At 41.0% G+C, this 20,891-nt stretch overlaps 1 protein-coding gene and 1 pseudogene across 5 annotated transcripts in view; one reads left to right on the top strand and one right to left on the bottom strand.

Moving 5' to 3' along the window:
- Window positions 1–20,891, top strand: part of PHYLLO (2-oxoglutarate decarboxylase/hydro-lyase/magnesium ion-binding protein) — a 439,001-nt gene that overhangs the window by 308,869 nt on the left and 109,241 nt on the right. For 4 of the 5 annotated variants that reach the window (XM_089447470.1, XM_089447471.1, XM_089447473.1 and 1 more), the window contains one exon: window positions 11,661–11,819. The exons of the other annotated variant lie outside the window; for it this stretch is intronic. In XM_089447470.1, the coding sequence (XP_089303596.1) occupies window positions 11,661–11,819 (159 nt within the window). The remainder of the gene's footprint in view (window positions 1–11,660; window positions 11,820–20,891) is intronic. 5 annotated transcript variants of the gene reach the window in all.
- Window positions 2,308–3,992, bottom strand: LOC149146322 (N-acylphosphatidylethanolamine synthase pseudogene; annotated as a pseudogene).

Here is a 20,891-nt window from a genome sequence, read left to right as displayed (position 1 = left end):
TACAACAAAAGGTCTCTCTGTTTGAAAAATACGGGCAGTCGAGCCATAGTCATCGTTATCTCCCGCATAGCCATTGAACATAATGATAATAAGTGAGAAGAACAGAGCACTCAAGTAGTAATTTCCATGCTCCATGTCGATTTTCATTCTTGTCCGGATGAAAACCATCTGTACAAACATGAAGATATAGAGGAAACTTTAAAATATAGTCTACTTGAAGGTTTCCTCTCAAACCTTCAATTGAAGTTGCTTTTACAAATGTGTCAAAATCTGCCTCTGGAAGGATGCCTGCTTGTTTTTCTCGTTCATCACACCATGGATCCATATCCAGCAACTGAGTCGATGGTTCCTCCTTGCCATTTACACATGCCATAACATCCTCCTTTTCCCTGTGCAAAGCATTTTTATTCCCTACAGGCTTTTGTTCTGTACTTTTAGATAGAACATTGAGAGACTTTTTCCTATAATCACCTTTCACCATCCAAGTACCTTCTTGTGCATCTTCAGGAGCAGGCACAATATGGTCATCAGTTTCCTCAAATCCATCCTAAACCACATCATCAAACAAACTTGATGATTTCTTCTTCAAAACAGGGTTTTGAAGAAGAATCAATTGACTGACAAGACTGAGTCTAACATCGGCTCCACTAGGGATGGCAGCTGCCGCTTTTTGGAGGTGCCAAGAACCGCAGAACTTTGGGAGAGCAGACAGTGCCTCCATACATTGGGCAATGGAGTCCATTATTTCAACAAATCAACACAACTGAAGACTCAACTTATTAACTGGAACTGAATTGTTTGAAAGACTAATTCGGCAAACTTCAAACTAAACTGTAATGAAACTGGAACAAAATGTTGCCTTTTGGCTGCTTATTTATTTACAACATCTACCCTACTTTGCTGTAAAAACAATAGATCAGGTAATACTAAAATGCCAGATCAACCATTCAAGTAAACCTGAAAATGATGCCGCTTGAGAATGCTTCCACCAGGACAGAGATGTTATTGCTGGCAGCCCTTCATGCACATAATGAGCCTGGTCACGTACCAGACAGCCTGATCTATCAATCAAACTGAAAAACATTTCCATGTAAGTTGCCATTGGATCGCGGAAGCCGGACTCTGTTGGCTGCCCCAACTCTGCAATACATACTTCCAGCTGCACACTGTCAATATAAACATCTGTAGACAATTCTATGATTTCTTGTTGCGAAGGAGGAAGGATTTCCAAGAACTTTTTAGGGTCTTGGAAATCATATGACTGGATTTGCTCATCTAAACATTGAATCTCCTTTTCGATTCTTTCAACAATTAACTCACAAAATTTAGTTTTGAACCAAGGGAACTTTGGATATTTCAACCAATGAAGCAAGGCACTGAAAACATCTTCATCAAATTCAGTAGCTGCTAACTCCTTTCTTATTTCTTCTACAACTTCACACAGGGCAGGGTTTGCCACATACCCTACCATTGCATGAATGGATCAGCAAGCGTTGGAGTGTCTGGATTGAATTGGAGTCGCCAGGTGAAAGGTTCAGCCTGCATATGTGTCTGACTGCTGTGCACCATCAGCATCAGATCTGCAATTTGATTTCATGTACTGGGACAAGACAATCAACAAGTCGAATGTTCTCCCCAGTATGGTCGCCAATATGTTAGCGCTTGAAATTTCACCTCAGGCTGAGAAAGGCAAACTCCAAGGCAACATCAAATCACTTAGCCTCGTAGCTAGCCCTACGGGGCAGGAGAGGGCTCTCTCCGGGTCTATCTCGGCAAAAGGTCTTCAAAGGGCAGAGATGACCAATAAAGAACACTGATTTTAGGCTAGTAAATTGATAAAAGGGGTTTTTAATAAAATGATGGGGTTTTTCTGGGCTGCATGGGGCAAAGAAACAGCTTGAACAGAGAAATGTAATCAAAAACACAGGTTATCTCCTGAGGCAAGGTAGGCAAGAAAGTTTAACATCAAATTGAGATTAAATGGAATGGCAAGACTGCTGAGGAGCTGACAAGGGCATAGAAGATGAATCCTTGTCAAACAGAGGAAAACATTAAATATGAACAAACTTAAAGGCAGAGCATATAAATTATGAATTCTACCTTAACACTTCATTTGTTCAATTGGAAATGATCATGAAATGAAATGAACACATAACAGGCTTTACATGAAACAAAGGAGAACACAAATGTTAAATCTCATACCACAGGAATCTCAGAAGCCAGAGCTGTGTATTTTCATTAAAATCTCTGTCAAAGACTGTACAATGGAAGCTCTCTGTTCTCCACCAGCTCTTAGAATTCTCTCCTCTTCTTTCTTACAAATGATTATTTAATACATTAAACGGCTCAGAAGAAAACCGATCCATGAAAAGATGGAACTGTTTCAATTGGCACTATGAAAAATAGTAAAAGCCACTCATCGATTCCTAAAGATCAGCGCATACAATAAATAGACCAAAATTTTTTCCCTACAGGTCGATAAAAAATGAGCTGTTCAACTATAATTGCAAGAATCCCTCTGATGGCCGACAAACTGGAGTGCAGATCTTTTTTGACTTATTAACTGAGGTCTTGAAATAGAAATCGAATGCTATATCTTCGGCTGTGATGTATATCTTCGTTCCAATTTAAAGTATTTTGGCTCCGTTTGAATAGCGCTCTTGGGCCATATACCACACCCTTTAAGCAGATCCTTGAAGCACATTTTGATAGGAGAAAAGCACTACAGGTCAATGCTCAGCTACAGGAGGTGTAAATTATTTATGGTCGTTTTTACTAAGAGACCTGGCTTTTGCGCACAGCTTTCTGCATGGCATTTCGAATGTGATCCGAGATATGTATGAAAAGCCATTTCTGCGCGATTTCATCTAATCCTTTACACAATCCTGTTGGCCATCCAGAGCTGTCGAGATGGCCCTTGTTTCCTTCATTGCATTCATCCCCGGATGCTCTAAGAACTCTCGACACAGACTCAGCTCTCTGCTGAAGTGTGGAAATATCAAACTCCATAGGTTCGCCGACAACAATATGAATGTTTTTTTTTTTTAGACAAAGAGGAAGAAGCGGCCTTCTTCCGAACCAGTGCTTCTCCGGCATTACCTGTTCAAACCCACTGTGTACAATAGGAAGAACAATTGGTGTAACAGAAGCACGCACAATAAGGCTTGCAGTTCCCCACTTTAACCTTCGTATAGGCCCACCATCTTGTGATACCTTGCCCATTCTCCTTTATTAATGAGATCAAGAGCCTCATTCATATGTGTCTGGTAAATGCCAACACCTCTTGTAATAGGGATGCATTTGCCAAGTCGAAAGAAGTATGTAAAGAAAGGATTTGTGAAACAAATGTCGTCTGCTGTTAGAGTCCAACGAGCTTGCTTCCAGTTCGTAATAGGAGAACCCTTAAACCCCCACATAAGTGGATCATCCAACCATGTTTGTTTTCTTCAAATTGTTATATTATCAAAACATAAATGAATTTGAAGCAGATTGTCGAGTGGAGCTAGAAATGCGGGCTTGTTGGGCTCTTGCTCTTGCCAGAGCCTGTTCATAAAGCTCTTCATACTGAGTAGCAGAAGAATCCCAGCGAAAATCTATTGTTATCGCCTTCTTAACAAGTTCTAGCCACCAATTTGGCTTTTTCTATAGTAAGTAATAGCACGATCCAATGCATGGTTTAGTCCTTGTTCATCAGCTGCGGAGAATGTAAATCCAACCATAGCACCCACACTAACCCAATAGAAATGAGCTTTCCCAAAGAGGCCATGACTCTGAAGAATAAATTGCCCAATAGTCATGTTTGAAGAGAACGGCTTTTCCCAGCGGGGAGCAAGAAATTCATTGACTGTGATTGCTGTCCCTGCATAGGCTAATGGCGAGATCCAGTAACCCCATAACCACCATTTGGGAACTGAACTTCGTGGAATAATAAATCCACTAAGTACGAAGATAATCAATAGACAAAATGAGCCTCCACTGTTAGATATGACCATCGTCCGACAAATCCCAGTTATAAGGCGAAATAATGATGATGATAACTGATGTAGACAAAAGAGAGCTAGAAATTGCCCAAAAAACCTGCTCACTTAAGGGGCAAATCTAGTGACATAATATGTAATGGCAGTCCAATCAAAAGACTCGATCAACGACACAAGAATTTTCAAGACAACTGTTGGAATAGTGTATGTCCATGCTGGGTACAACAAAAGGTCTCTTTGTTTGAAAAATACGGGTAGTCGAGCCATAGTCATCGTTATCTCCTGCATAGCCATTGAACATAATGATAATAAGTGAGAAGAACAGAGCACTCAAGAAGTAATTTCCATGCTCCATGTCGATTTTCATTCTTGTCCGGATGAAAACTGACATTGCAATGCAGGCCATCAAAACCATCTGTACAAACATGAAGATATAGAGGAAACTTTAAAATATAGTCTACTTGAAGGTTTCCTCTCAAACCTTCAATTGAAGTTGCTTTTACAAATGTGTCAAAATCTGCCTCTGGAAGGATGCCTGCTTGTTTTTCTCGTTCATCACACCATGGATCCATATCCAGCAACTGAGTCGATGGTTCCTCCTTGCCATTTACACATGCCATAACATCCTCCTTTTCCCTGTGCAAAGCATTTTTATTCCCTACAGGCTTTTGTTCTGTACTTTTAGATAGAACATTGAGAGACTTTTTCCTATAATCACCTTTCACCATCCAAGTACCTTCTTGTGCGTCTTCAGGAGCAGGCACAATATGGTCATCAGTTTCCTCAAATCCATCCTAAACCACATCATCAAACAAACTTGATGATTTCTTCTTCAAAACAGGGTTTTGAAGAAGAATCAATTGATTGACAAGACGGAGTCTAACACTCTCCAAGTGACCCTCCAGGCTCTCTTATACTTTTCCTGTTGACATCTCAACGGTCGAGATTAAGTCCCTAATCAACGGCTAAGATTAGATCTAGCTTGATCCATGTTTTTTGGACCATTCTAACATAGATTCATGTTAATACACATTAATATTTTATTTTCTCTAAGTATAGACTTAGGGACTCCATTAAAAATATTAATTATTTTAATATTTCCTGATCTATTTAGAATCTACGCAAACCCTTTTTGGGTATTGGAGATCTCATGTGCCCCAACCTCTCCACCAAATTTTGTGGCTAGAGCACATCCGATGCTACCCCAAATCAACATGTGACTCTCTTTGAGCCTCGATTTCCCTCCTGGAAACCCCTCTGCGAATGTTGAGATGCCCCCACTCCGATCGTTAGTGCCGCTGCATCACTGATCCGTATTTTTTGGCTAGAAATCATTGGTAGCAACTCCCTCCTCCTTGGTCTTGCCTTGTTAGGTATTATTCTGACCACAGTGCCCCACCAGCTTCACTCTGCAACTTAACCACAACCTCCTATGCCTCAGCAAACTGATGGTTAGAGCTTCTAGGCTCTGCACAATCCCGACACCAGCAAAATGCGCACCTCCTGGCTATGGAAGTTAATCCTTCTTGACTAAGAAAGATGGCCTGCCATTGCGTAGTTCAGGTCTACTCCCTTCTGCCACTGAGCTGATCCTCCTCCTAGCTTAAACTTGATGATGCAGGCACTGCATCACCCCTTCCTTGCTGCTTCTCCGCTAGGAACAACTTCTATCACTCGGGACAGCCGTTTCTGCTGCTGCTGCTCTGCTCGGCTAATGCCCTCATTTCTACTGTGATCTGCAACCTCCCTCTGATACCATGTTGGAATTTCTAAGTCTAAATGTTAGAAATCCTTCCTATACTTTCTGATTTATTTCTTCCTACTTGCTCTGTTTATTAACAAGTTATTTACCATGTAAACACTGAAAATAAATACAAATACAGTCTCAACACATATAGATCATCAGCTGACACAAAAACAAGCACGCAAGTGACACCGTCATTTTTGGACTAATGTTGTCAGAAAAACCCAATGCAGGAAAACCGGTTCAACTATCTGAGGGTTTTATTATTAAGCAGTTTCAGAATACAATCTGGGTGCCAGAAATGGCTCACCCAACAGAGAATGCTCTCGGCAATAGTACCTCTCAGTCAGAGATAGATATTCAGGCGAAAAACCCCGGATGAACAATCGCACAGCTCCTAGCTCCAATCTGTGCCATGAAATCTCCAAGCGTCTGCCTCTAGGGACTGCGTCAGCCTCTTTGGCCCAGCGTCAGCCCAACTAGCCCTGCGTCAGCCTTTGGAGGCTCTGTGTCAGCCTCTAGAGCCTCTGCGTAATAGATGAATGACTTACTTAATGCAGTTGAATCCCAAAATGATATCTAATATAATGCACTGCGAAAACCCCCAACACTGTAATAAATTGTTAATAAAGCTGTTGAGGTCACTTTGTGAGTTTTGGGATGTTACATAGTACCCTATGACAAATCTCTGTTATGATATAAAATACGAGGGTCTGGGTTTATTAGAGAGTGGTATTAGACTAAAACTTTAAGTTGGTTGCTACATGAGTACTGTGTATGCACTGGGGTATGTCAGGGCTTATAAAAGCACAAAATAAATATTGGATTATAAGAAATAATGCAAATCTTACTAACCTGAGGTTTATAAGTTGAGTGATTCTCCTTAGTTGCATTAGTGAGAAAAAAGCTATTAAAATGAAATTTAAAAAGGAATTTTTGGTAAAATTGTGAAAGAACCAGTGTTGCGGGGGAGCGCTCCCCCCTGATCCCGCTCCCAATCCGTGCTCCGGGAGGGAGGTGGTCGGGAGCGCACTCCTGAAATCGCTCCCAAAAAGCGATTTCGGGAGTGCGCTCCCTAAAAAATTTTTTGCTCCCTGCCTTTTCGGGAGCATTTTCGGGAGCATTTTGCCTTTTTTGCAATTTTTTTTTTGTAGTAATGTTCAAAATGCAATTGTTTTTGAAAGAAACACATAATTTTTGAGTGGGACAACTTAATGATCAAGTCTAGGCCCTAGTATTGATATGCTATTCATGGTAATGTTAAAGAAAAGTGACCTTCTCCTTAATTTTCATTTTCATCCTTTTACTTAAATTTTTAACATTACCATGAAATGACTCGAGATGTTTGAGAGTGGTTCCGGCCTCATTGGATTTCACATGGAGAAAGTAGAATTTTAGATTTCATTCAAAATCTAGTAAACTTATCAGTTTTTCAGGATTTCAGGATTGGGGGATTGCAATGTTTCCATTGAATTTTGTCATGTATTAGGGTATGGAACTCGTATTTAATCAAGAGCACCAATCCCTCTATGTACCTTGATGTTAGTGACATTGGTAGTCGAACTCCTCTATCATGGCCCTCTTAAAAATGTATGCACCACTCAAACAAAATCTTGACTTGACATGCTATGCTTTTTCTATCTTATGTTAATGCTTAGAGGGTGATATTAATGACAAAGATCCTTATACAAATACAGAGGTAATGGCAAATATACCTCTGGATATTAATGCTTAGATGGTGATATTAATGACAAAGATCCCGATTTTCCAACAAGACTAAAAAATTAGACATTTCTCGTGGTGGCAAGAGGCCCAAGCATAAGAAATAGATAATAGATTTACTTCTCTTTTCTAGTTTCTAGTAGCTTTTATAACTATTGACTCTTTCATATTTATTATGTTGGAAATAATACTGAGAGGGGGGGGTGAATCAGTATTATTAAGTTCTTTTCAATAAACCATCCAGATTTATGCTTTAAATTATTCTTCCTGTAACAACCCTGCTAAATTAATCCATTTTATTAAGTTTTAAACTTTATAATAAAACCAATTGTGTGGAAATTTAAACTATAAGTATGTTAAGATCATATATATAATTTAAATTTAAAAACATATATAAGTTTAAATTTTATAAAATATATAATTTAACCTTATAATATATATATATATATATTAATATTACAAAACATGTAATTGAATTTTATAAAGTATATATATATATATATATATATAACTTTGTATAAAGTAAAATGTTATAAGGTATAAAATGAAACTTTATATGTAATGTTATAAAATATAAATGAAACCTTATATATGATGTCATAAAGTGTAAATGAAACTTTATATATATAGGAACGTTATAAAGTATATACATTAAAACCTTACGGATTATACGAAAGGTTTCATTTATAAGAAGGATTATATGCAATAACCTACCTATGAGCCATCACAGTCCAATAATAAAGACGCACCCGAACCAACTGAACACTTATTGCTGAACGCAGAAGTCAGTGAAGAAATATCCCAGAGCCTTCAATGCGTGGAAGGCGGTGGCTGCAAGTGGGAGGGCGGCCACCGCCAGACCTGTGATTAAATAGCAAGGCCCGAACCTGTAGTGGGGGGGGGAAAAACCAGAGAATTATGGATTCATCAGCAGGAAACCAGGAGAAGTAACTTTGCAGTGGAAGAGCCTTGAGTGATCTGAGTTCTGGGCACGGAGGGACAGAGAGCCTCTGTGGAGAGCTTCTCTGGATTGAGCAACCAGGTTGCTCTGTCTGGTCGGGTGGTATTGGCCATCTCGAAATTGAATCAAATCAGTCAGCAGTTCAGGATTACCAGTTCAGCAGCGGAATCGGAAGTTAGCCAGCAGCTCAGGTAGGTGCAGATTACAATTTTATGCATTACTGTTTTCAAATTTCATATGAGTGTTTATCTGGTTACTGTAAATTCGAAATTAGGGCACTACACTTCCGATATTGATAATTAACTTGTATGTCAGTACCATATAATAATGAACAAGAACAGTGAAAAACAGATAGTCACACAAAGGAACACCATATATAAGGTGGAAACCCAATGTGGGTGAAAACCACCTGCTGCAATATGTCTCTATCTTCTTTCAAATAGAACTTCTTTTACAATGATTTTGTACTGGTGCAGTCCTTTACCAGTACGCAGGCTGCAACCTGCAGAGAGCTACAACCCTCTCTCGTTTTCCAGTCTCTCCTGGAAGGGAGCTACAACCCCCTACCTCGATCAAGGACCACGTTTCATTAATTTTCAAACTGGATCCAAGAAGATCAAATGGTCATCAAGTATAAACAAATCTTCAGAATTACCCAAGCATCAGATCAATATACATGACAGTTATCACCCGATCTAGTCAACAGAGGCTGATATCAAGACCCAAACAGAGGATTTACATACTGCTGCGCACCCGGAGGCTAAACATTATTACTGTGGTGACCGCTCCTACATCACCTATTGAACAACGATTAATCCACACCCGAAGAGACTTCTGTCTTATGCGTGTCTACGGCTGCACAGTTTCCTTCTCGGAGAGTATCTGCACTTACTGCTACAGGTTGCCCATTTCAAGCCTGCGATCCTTCGCTCTGATCTCTAATCTGCACGCTTTCTCCTCGATTTAGATTCTGCAATTATTCCACTCAAGAATTCCGATATCTACTTCCTTAAGATCTTCAATCCTTTTCAACAACTTGCCAAAGGATCTCTTTTCTTCTTATATAGTCACGCTTTTGATAAAACCATGAGTCGAAACCAGAGGATCCGAAATCCTGGGGCTCGCTTACTTTGACCGATCTCTTAAGGAATGATTTAAGTGATAAAAATAGCGGGAAAACGATGAAAAAGGTCCAAACAACAAAAGGCAGACTTTAAACTTAATGCACCCATAACAATAATATATCGGGTCCACTCCTTATCGTTGTATAACATTGTCTATTGCCGATGGCCGATCCGATGGATCGGATGCGATACGACAATTAATCTTGCTTTATAAATATATCGGGTCCGCTCCTTTCATTGCTATCGGCGATTAGATGTGGGAAGCCTTTATAAAATGGGCGATTACCGCGGATGCGATATTAATATATGATGCCTTTAATCCCTCCATCGGGTCTGCCACCTCTTATCACAATCAGAGGATTGGGGTGGGCGACCCTTTATGCATTGCGATATACTGCGGACGCGATATTATTATAAACCACATTTGATATGCCATCGGGTCCATATGTTATCACAATCGGAGGATTGGGGTGGGCGACCCTTTATGCATTGCGATATACTGCGGATGCGATATTATTATAAACCAAAAACGATATGCCATCAGGTCCATTGCAATCGGAGGTTTCAACGGTGTTACATACTCGAACCCCCGATGCCGAAATATATGTATTAACACATATAACTGTGTTTATCCGCCGAAAGGGGGAAATGCATACATGCTATTGTTTATTATATAATACATATATATATGGGTTTTAAGCGCCCAAACACCTCCCGATAGTATTAATGTATGCATATATGGGTTTTGATCGCCCGAACAACTCCCGATAGAGTTAAAGCATGCATATATGGCCTGATGACTCCCGATAATGATTAAGCATGCATCCAAGGGTTATATAAGCCCGATTCCTCCCGATAAGCTCTTTATATATGAGAATGTGCCTCTATTGCACCGATAAGCTCCCAATGACTCAATGGCTCCCGATAACTGCTTCTTTGGCATATTTATACATATGTAAAGGGCTCCTCTTGTCTCCTCTTGGCTCTTCTTGTTGTTTTCTCTGTTTATCTCCTCTGTAGATGTATATAAGTGAGATGTTTTTCTATGAGAGGGTTGCCATCAAGTACAACACATGCATCATAATGCCAACATATTATGATATTTTTTTAAACAATATATGGCAATTTAAGTTTGAAGTTGGAAATTATAACTCATTAGTAATGAATTATGAATATGATGCTTCATGAAAGTTGAAAGTTGTTTCATTTCATTTCATTTTATAACATTTCATTTCATGTTAGATATTATTTGTTGTAATGGTTACACTTAGCTTACAAGTACAACTTTGGTGATCAATGATGATAAATGTTATATATTGAATTTTGAAAGCTTGAAACTTTAAGATTGATGAATCATGAGACTCAATATGTTGTATGTTACTATGTTACTAACTTGTGGACGTGGTTGATGAAGATTATAACTTCTAGATGATTGTTGTTATATGGTTCAATCTATGTTTTTTTTATGTTTTTTTATATCTAATTCATTATTCTACATGTTTTTGTTGACATATATGTATCAAAATATAAAAAATATATATATTATATAAAAAAACGCTCCGGGATTCACTCCCAAACCAGGAGCTTCTGAAAATGTCACTCCCGCTCCTGTTTTCGCTCCTGCTCCCCGCTTTCACTCCCGCTCCCAAGTAACATTGGAAAGAACAAAGGAAATTCTATTTTGTGAGGAAAAAGATGGTAAATTTTAGAACAATTACTAGGAACTTATAAACAGTTTATAATTTCAGATGGTTTGAGCCTGATGTCCTTGACTGTGAGTGTCAGCTATAAATTTCATATTTTAATGAAATCATTCATAGAACCTTAATAACCTCACATTATAGTATACATTTCTAAGGATAAATTTCTTGAATATATATATCTTATGTATTAGACATGATAAACATTTGGTACAAGAATTAAAAATCTGCTGATTTTTTAGAGCGAATTCAAAGCAGTGATCTAACCTGTTTTTCTCTCTGCCAATGAAAGTTAAAAAGATTGTAGAAAAAACATTTTCTCTAGTTGTCTGAAATCTTCTTACTATATTTTTCAACAGTTATATTATTTATAGTGCAGGCTGTTCTTGCTAGTCATGTGTCTAAAAGACTATGATGGCTTCTGTTTTGAAGGGCAGAGCGACCTCCTATTACTGTTTTGGTCATAAACAACCATGGGGGTGCAATTTTTAGTCTTCTTCCCATTGCAGATACAGCACCTGCAACAATTTTTAGAAATTTCTTTTCCACACCACATGATGTGTCAATAAGCAATCTGTGCCTTGCACACAGGTATGTGATCTTTTGTTTCTCTTCTCCATACACCATTTGCTATGCAATTATTATCTGTTTTCTATCTTTCCATTTTGTCCAGACATTTTTTAGACTAGAAACAAACTTATATGTAGGTTTTGAAGTGCTAAAGATTGTTGTGAAGGAAAGATCATATGTGACTTGATATTGTTCTCTCTAAAGACATTAGCTGTCAATATAAAGAATAGGAGAAATTCTTTAATTTAAGGTTCCCTGGTAGAATTATGGAATTACACTTCAAACAAAAATGGTAGTGAAGAAAGGTCTTGTGTGAATTGTTACTGCTCAAACTAGCAGGGTTCTTAGGAGGGGATCCTATAGAGCAACTACTAGGTCAAGGGACAACAATGGAGTGATGTCTCACTGTCACCTCAGCTAAAGCTCCCTGCTCTTTATGGACTTTCACCGATGGGAGGAGTCCTGGTATGATAGGAATCACAGGAATGGATGGATCAATGATAAGACATGGAGTGGTTCCGAAAGCCTATTCACAAGAGAGACTCAATTGAATAGCTTGCTTGAGAGGCAAGGTGATAGGCTCTCTAGGAAGGGCTAAGAGGATACTTGAGCCTAGGTTTAGAGGATACGCCTTGACAAGGGGTTTCCTAGAATTAAGGATCCTTATGGAGCAAATGATTCTATGTAATCCTTCTAGAATTTCAGTTCTAGAGTTGCGGGACCACAAATGTGAAAATTCTATCACTGTAGCAATTGATTTACTTTTCCTACTTATTTCATCATAAGTTATTCATGAAATTACTTCAACAAACATTAAAATAGATACTGCTGCAGATATCACATCGTAATACAGAAACAAAAATATACACACATTGACACAGTTATTTTGGACTAATGTCCCTGGAAAAAGCCAATGTGGGAAAACCGGTGCAACAAGGGAGGATTTTATTATTCAACAATTTTCTTGTACAACAGGGTGCCAAACTGGCTTACCCACAGATAGACAAACTTCTAGCACTTTCCTAAACCTAGTGTAGGCCCTATTGACCTCTGCTACAACCTGAAACCCTCTGCGTCAGCCTACTGAGGGTCTGCGCAACCTCTTTGGGCTTTTGTGTCACTCCTGTAGCCTTTGCGTGGATGATGCAGGCCCTTCTGGCTCTGCGCAGTCTCTGCTGCCTCTGCGTGGCTTCCTCTGGCTTTGCGTTTGACTCTTCTGCGCTGATCTCTCGTCTCTCTGTTCCATACTCGCTGCCTCCTGATTGCTCTCCAGACCACTAGTTCAATTTCTTAACAAACCCTGCTCTAGAAATTGAACTGACTGGTCTCCCTCGGTGTGTTCTCCAAGTGCCCCTCAAGCCTCCTCTTATACTTTTTCTGTTGACATCTCAATGGCCGAGATTAAGTCCCTAATCAACGGCTAAGATTAGATCTAGCTTGATCCATGTCTTTTTGAACCATTCTAACACACATTCATATTAATACACATCAATATTTTATTTTCCCTAAGTTTAGACTTAGGGACTCCATTAAAAATATTAATTATTTTAATATCTTCTGTTCTGTTTAGAATCTGCCCAAACCCTTTCTGGGTATTGGAGATCTCATGTGTCCTAACCTCTCCACCAAATTTCGTGGCTAGAGCACATCCGATGCTACCACAAATCAACACTCCCTCTTAGTGAGGACTATGCTCTAGCAATACTCCTCACTGAGTATTACTCTGATCCTCCGGCATTAGTGCCTGTGCTGATGCTAGGCCTCCCTGCCCAACATCCTCTGCATTGCTGCATCCTGTACTACTGCCCATGGTTCTGCCACTGCCACTGCTGCATCTGTACAACAGCTCCCTCTGCATCCGTGCTGCTGCTGGTCCTTTCTCCCAGCACTGCATCCGCACCGCACCTTCCTCTGCATCTGTGCTGCTGTTGGTCCTTTCTCCCAACACTGCATCTGCACTGCAACTCCCTCTGCATTTGTGTTGCTATTGGTCCTTTCTCCCAACACTGCATCTGCACTGCAACTCTCTCTCCATTCGTGCTGCTAACACACTACTTCTAAAAGGGGTTTTTTACCATCCCCATCTTTTCCCTCAAGTAGTCAAATTTTGTCTTTCCAAGGGCCTTGGTGAGGATATCTGCCACTTGTTCCCTTGTAGGAGTGTACGTCAACTGTACAGCTCCACGTTGGACACAATCTCTGACAAAGTGACACCGGATATCAATATGCTTTGACCTGTCATGAAATACTGGATTCTCAGAGAGTTTGATGCAACTCTGATTATCACACATGATCCTGGTCGCCTCCATATTTCTTTTGAATAGGTTTACTAGCAGTTTTGTAAGCCATATGGCCTCACATGAAGTTGTGCTTGCTACCATATATTCTGCCTCAGACGAGCTCAGAGCCACAAACTTCTATTTCCTACTGCACCAGGAGGTTATTTCTGATCCAATGTTGAAACAGTACCCATAGGTACTTTTCCTATCCACTGAACATCCTGCCCAATCTGCATCAGTAAATCCACTCAACCTGATATCCTTCTCCTTGTTGTACAAGAGCCCATAATCAACTGTTCCCTGTAAATACCTAAGAACGTGCTTGGCTGCTGCCCAGTGAGCCCTCTTTGGTTCCACCATGAACTGACTGAGGGTGTTGACAACGTAGCAAATATCTGGCCTGGTATTGACTAGATACATCAGGGACCCTATGAGCTGTTGGTATAGGGTGGGATCGACATCCTTGTCTTCTGATGCATCAATCTTCTTCCAGTTGGTGATCATTGGCGTATCCATAGGTCTACAGTCTCCCATTTGAACCTTTTTAGAATTTTTGTAGCATACCTTCCTTGCCCAAGGAAGATTTCTCCTTTCTGCTGCCAAACTTCCAACCCTAGAAAATAGTGCATTCGTCCCAGATTCTTCATATCGAACTTTGTGGCTAAATTCTTCTTGCAGTCTTCAATGAGTCTGGATGATCCTGTCAGGAAGAGATCATCCACATATAATATTAAGATAAGTGCTTCGCTCTCTACGACCAGATAGTAGAGATTCAGATCCACGTCACTCTTGACAAACCCCATCTTTTGCAAGTAGCCATATATTCGACCATACCACGCTCTTGGTGCCTGCTTCAGCCCATACAAGGCTTTCTTCAGTTTGCATACATGAGACTTCTTCTCATGAGTTTCAAAGCCCTCTGGTTGTTCAATGTATACTTCTTCTTCTATTACCTCGTTTAGAAATGCTACCTTGACATCCATCTGATGGATCTCCCATCCCATCTGGGCTGCAAGAGATATCACGGTCCTAATAGATGTATACCTGGCTACCGGGGCGAAGGTTTCCTCATAGTCAATCCCTTCCTTTTGAGCATACCCCTTAGCCACAAACCTGGCCTTGTATTTTTCAATACTGCCGTCTGCAACATATTTGATCTTGTAGATCCATCTTGAACCTACCACAGATCTATCTTGAGGCCTTGACACCAACTCTCAGACATCGTTTACCATTATGGAGTTATACTCCTCCACCATCGCATCTAACCAGACCTGATGCTGAGCTGCCTCCTTGAAGCTGGCAGGTTCTCCATCCTGACCTACTAACGCCTGATACCTGTCTGGCTGTTTTCACTCCCTTTCACTGTTCCTTGGCTCTTCGATGAAGTTCTCTGCATCACGCAGAATCTGACGAAGTTCCCTACTGTTTCTTCCTCTGCCAACAGGGGCTTCTGTTTTCTCCTCTTCCTCATCCTGAGAATCTTTCTAATCTGAGGAAGGATTCTTCACTTCCATTGGTTGAAGAGGCATGACCAACGGATCCTCTTTCGACTGCTCCTTGGAAGGCATTTCACGAGATCTTCTGAAAGCTTTGTCCTCCATGAACTTTACATCTTGTCGTACTACTACCTTCCTGTTCCCTAGAAGATAGATCTTGTATGCCTTAGCCTTCTCGCTATATCTTGCTAGATGCCGCTTTTCTGCAGTCTGATCCAACTTCTTCCTCTTTTCTTTGGGTATGTGACAATATGCCAAACTCCCAAATATCTTGAAATGACTAACTTCAGGTGTCTTCATAGTGAAGACTTTCTCTGGAGTAATCTTGCCCAATGCCTGATGAGGAGTCCTGTTCTGAACGTAGATAGCTGTGTTGGATGCTTCTGCCGACAGGAATTTTGGCATATCTTGATCATACAACATGGCTCTAGCTACTTCTATAATAGTCTTGTTTTTCCCTTCTGCCACCCCATTCTGCTCTGGATTGTAGAGAGCTGTCCACTCTCTTCTGATGCCCTCCGTAGTGCAAAAATCAGTGAAGTCCTTATCGACATATTCTCCACCATTATCTTAGCGCAAGACTTTTATTTTCTTACTTGTCAGATTCTCCACTAGAGCCTTGAACTCCTTGAATTGATAGAAAACCTCATCCTTGGTTTTCAAAAAATAGATCCAAGTTTTCCTCGAGTGGTCATCAATGAAAGTAAGGAAATACTCGGCACCACTGAGAGCTTTGACGGACATAGGTCCGCAGATATCTAAGTGTATCAATCCTAGTACACTCTTGGCCCTGTGGTTGCTCCTAGGAAATGCCGCCTTGGCATACTTTCCTAGAGCGCATCCCCTGCATACATCATCTCGTTCCGTACTCAGATCTGGAACTCCTGTTACAGTGCTCCTAAGAATTCTCAGAGCTCCATGGTGCAAGTGATCCATCCTTCTATGCCATAGTTCGTTCAAGTCTTTGTGCCCATCACTGCCCATTAGTGCCATTGGAAATTCTAGTTGTAATCTGTACAACCGATTACTTTTGATCTCGAGCAGCACTTTCTTTTTCCAGCTCGGGTGTTTGACGTATACCTTTTCCTTGATGAGGTGGACGTCATAGCCCTTGCCTTGTAGTTGTGACACGGAAAGTAAGTTCATCCCCAATCCTGGCACATGTAGCACATTTGTGGCACGGAACCACTCTCCCGATTCTGTTTGAAAAACTATTGTACCCTTTCGTACTGGAGTACACTTTGCCTTGTTCCCCATGGTGATCTGAAAGTTCATCTTCTCTTCTCGATATTCTAAGAAACACTCCCTGATTCCCGTCATATGCCACGAGGCTCCACTGTCTATATACCATACTTTTGATGATGCAGCACTAGTCATGCACGCCACTTCTTTTTCCAACCTGGAAGCCAACATAGACAAATCGAAATCTCTCTCTTGTGCAATCTTCTAAAAATCTGTGAGTCCCCTGAGGTGGATGCCTCTGCATCGTGGTCTCGACCGATAACTGATTTTCCCTTTCTGTCTCTGATTACTTACTCTGATACCATGTGAAAATTCTATCACTGTAGCAACTGATTTACTTTTCCTACTTATTTCATCATAAGTTATTCATGAAATTACTTCAACAAACATTAAAATAAATACTGCTGCAGATATCACATCGTAATACAGAAACAAAAATATGCACACATTGACACAATTATTTTGGACTAATGTCCCCGGAAAAACCCAATGTGGGAAAACCGGTGCAGCAAGGGAGGATTTTATTATTCAGCAATTTTCTTGTACAATAGGGTGCCAAATTGGCTTACCCACAGATAGACAAACTTCCAGCACTTTCTTAAACCCAGCGTAGGCCCGACTGACCTCTGCTACAACCTGAAACCCTCTACGTCAGCCTACTGAGGCTCTGCGCAACCTCTCTGGGCTTTTGCGTCACTCCTGCAGGCTTTGCGTGGATGACGCAGGCCCTTCTGGCTATGCGCAGTCTCTGTTTCCTCTGCGTGGCTTCCTCTGGCTCTGCGTCTGCCTCTTCTGCGCTGATCTCCCATCTCTCTGTTCCATACTTGCTGCCTCCTGACTGCTCTCCAGACCATTTGTTCAATTTCTCAGAAAACCCCACTCTAGAAATTGCACTGACTGGTCTCCCTCAGTGTGTTCTCCAAGTGCCCCTCAAGCCTCTTTTTATACTTTTTCTATTGACATCTCAACCGTCGAGATTAAGTCCCTGATCAATGACTAAGATTAGATCTGGCTTGATCCATGTCTTTTTGGACCATTCTAACACAGATTCATATTAATACACATTAATATTTTATTTTCCCTAAGTTTAGACTTAGGGACTCCATTAAAAATATTAACTATTTTAATATCTCCCGATCTGTTTAGAATCTGCCCAAACCCTTTCTGGGTATTGGAGTTCTCATGTGCTCCAACCTCTCCACCAAATTTCGTGGCTAGAGCACATTCGATTCTACCCCAAATCAACAACAAAGAACCCAAGTGGATCCAGAATAGAGGGAGTGATCTTCCCTAGTAAGGAGTGAGTGAAAGATATGAAACTCTACTTCATGTGTCATGCACTAGACTAGGACTAACAGCCATAAGTTTGAGTGAAGGTCATGAAGAGAGGTAGACACATCATTTTTGTCTTCATATCTTGAAGAAAGAATGGAGGATTGGGTAAGCATCTGGCATCTGACACTCTTTGAGGATGTGGCAGAGCATTCAAGATAAGAATAGTCGAAGAGGACTGATATTCTTTGAGAATTGGGAATCCAAGATAAGAATAGTCCTGGAAGGATACACTGTCAAAATTCGGTGACCCTAAATCCCTACTGCTACAACTAATTAAATTTCTCCTACTTGTTAATTTATGAATCAAGTTATTTACTGTGTTACACAGTAAACATCGAAATAAAATCTACTACAGCCTTCACAACATAAAATACTATGGAAATAAACTACTGCACAGGAAAGAAATAAACACACACACGTACACTATTATTTTTGGACGAACATCCCCGAAAAACCCAATACAGGAAAACTGGTGCAGTAGCTAAGGGTTTTATTATTAAGCAATAGTTTTCTGAGTACAAATCATTGGATGCCAAAATTGTCTATCTGATACAGAGAATAAACTGGCGAAGACGTAGTGAGAAAATATCTCACATTGTCACTCGAGATCTGACACTGATTCGGGCTTTGGATGAGATACTCTATGCTAACTCTGTGCAGTCTCTGTGTGGGCTCATGTAGTCACTGCGTCAGAGCTCAAGGGACTGCGTCATCGCCTCCTTCTGATCTTCTACCGAATGGAAACTTGACCCTCTGGCCCTACGGACTCACACCCCGACTTCTGGCATTGGATATCGACTACTCATCAGCAAAATTGCGGACTCCCTCTGAAGCACTGCGTTGCCTCTACATGGCACTGTGTTGCCTCTGTGGGCGTCTCGATGCCTTCTCTGCCTTGCACTCACCGGGACTAGAAAAATTCCCTTCGGTCTACTATCCCTGCCCGTCACTGCAAGAAGATCACTCGATCTCTCTGCAACAACTCAGCGTTGCTACTCTTGAAAATTCGATCTTTAGAGCTCAATATCTCGGTGTGTTCTCCATGTGCCCATCAAGCTCCTTCTTATAATCTCTCGTTGGAGCACCAACAACGAAGATTAAAACATAATCAAATGCTAAGATTAACTGGGAGTTGATCCTCGTCCTTATCTAGAAGATTCACACTAGATTTAATTAATACCCTTTAATTAATCACATTTCCTAAGTTTAAACTTAGTAATACATTAAAAATGATTAATTATTTTAATTAAACCATCTCTAGGTGGAGTTTACCCAAACGATTTTTGGGTTTTGGAGAATACATGTATTCTAGCCTCTCCACAAAGTTTCATGGCTAGAACACATCCAATGCTACAAAAATCAATACTCCCTCTTAGCGAGGAATGTGTTCTAGCACTGCAACTCACTGAAGCAACACCCTGTCTCTGTAACACCTCCTATTATGCTGTTGATGTCTGGCTCTACTGCCCACCAACTAGTGCGGAACTCGGATTTCTGCATCCGTGCTGCTACTGGGCTTGCTAAACTGCTACCAACATTGCATTTTCACTGCAGCCTTCTCCAACTGCGACTGTTACAACTGCAACAATTGCAACGGAAAAGCATCCAAAATATTGAACCAATTGCGGTCAGTATGATGCATCTATCACCCAAGTCCTGATTACTGCTAGACTCTAGGCTTTCACTGAAGCCTTTGCGCTACTGTTGACTCTGCTCTGTGCCAATTCCACTGCTGCCAACTCTGCACTGCGCTGCCTAGTATCTGACCGCTACTAGTTACTGCATCTGTCACTCTGGAACCTGACTGCACCAACTGCCATTGGTCCATCTTGCTACCGCATACTATGGGCTCCCATAGCAAGCTATTGATTCATGAGGCGGACCTCCTCAAGAATCCTGCCCATCCTGCAACTCTCTGGGGCTAGAAAACCAAATCACCCCAACTCACCCCTGGAGGTAACTTGGTGATCATGGCAAACTCTTCCTCCAATCTGGAGGACAGTTTGTCGATCTCAGTGGATGCAGCCTGCTGATCCTGCTTCCCCTCTTTTTCCTTCTTTTTGAGAGGACATTGAGAGCTGTAGTGGCCAAGCTCACCACATCTAAAGCACTTGATCTTGGAAATGTCCTTCTTCCTGCACTGCTCCTGCTGCCCCTATCATGTGAGGGCTGCATTCTCCTCTTCCTTTACTTGCTTCATCCCACTGTTGCTACTGCTACCACTAATGGTGCCCTTCACCAGACCTCGCCTCATCTCCTCCTGCTGCAGATCGGCGCACATACGATCCCAATCTGGCAGTTTTTCTCTGCCTAGGATACTCTGGACAAAAACTTGCCATTCTTTGGAAACGCTATTCAGAGCTAATCGCACCAACTCTGTAGGCTGGGGTGCTGATCCTACTGAAGACAACTAGTCCCCGACATCCTGAAGCCTAGTAAGGAAGGGGTCTATACGCTCCCTTTTCTGCATCCTCGTGCATCTTAGCTTCTCCTCAAGATACTTCTTTCATTGCTTGGAAGATCCTTCGTACAACGTAGCTAGTACCTCCCACATCTGTCGGGCAGAATCTTTGCCAGCTATGTGAGATACCACATGATCTTGAACCCCATCGAGAATCAACCTCTTAGCATTCACCATTCCTTCTTGTACTTCTCAAATAGATCTGCATTGGCAGGTACAACTACCACGCTATTGATATAAGTCTTGAGATCATGTTCATCTAGAAGGCATGAAATTCTAG

This window comes from Pinus tabuliformis, chromosome X (assembly GCF_031772625.1).
Source record: "Pinus tabuliformis cultivar Carrire ecotype Pingquan chromosome X, CPIR1, whole genome shotgun sequence".
In the NCBI taxonomy this organism is placed as follows: domain Eukaryota; kingdom Viridiplantae; phylum Streptophyta; class Pinopsida; order Pinales; family Pinaceae; genus Pinus; species Pinus tabuliformis.
The sequence above is the reverse complement of the archived record's forward strand: the minus strand, read 5'-3'. Positions and strand labels throughout refer to the sequence as shown.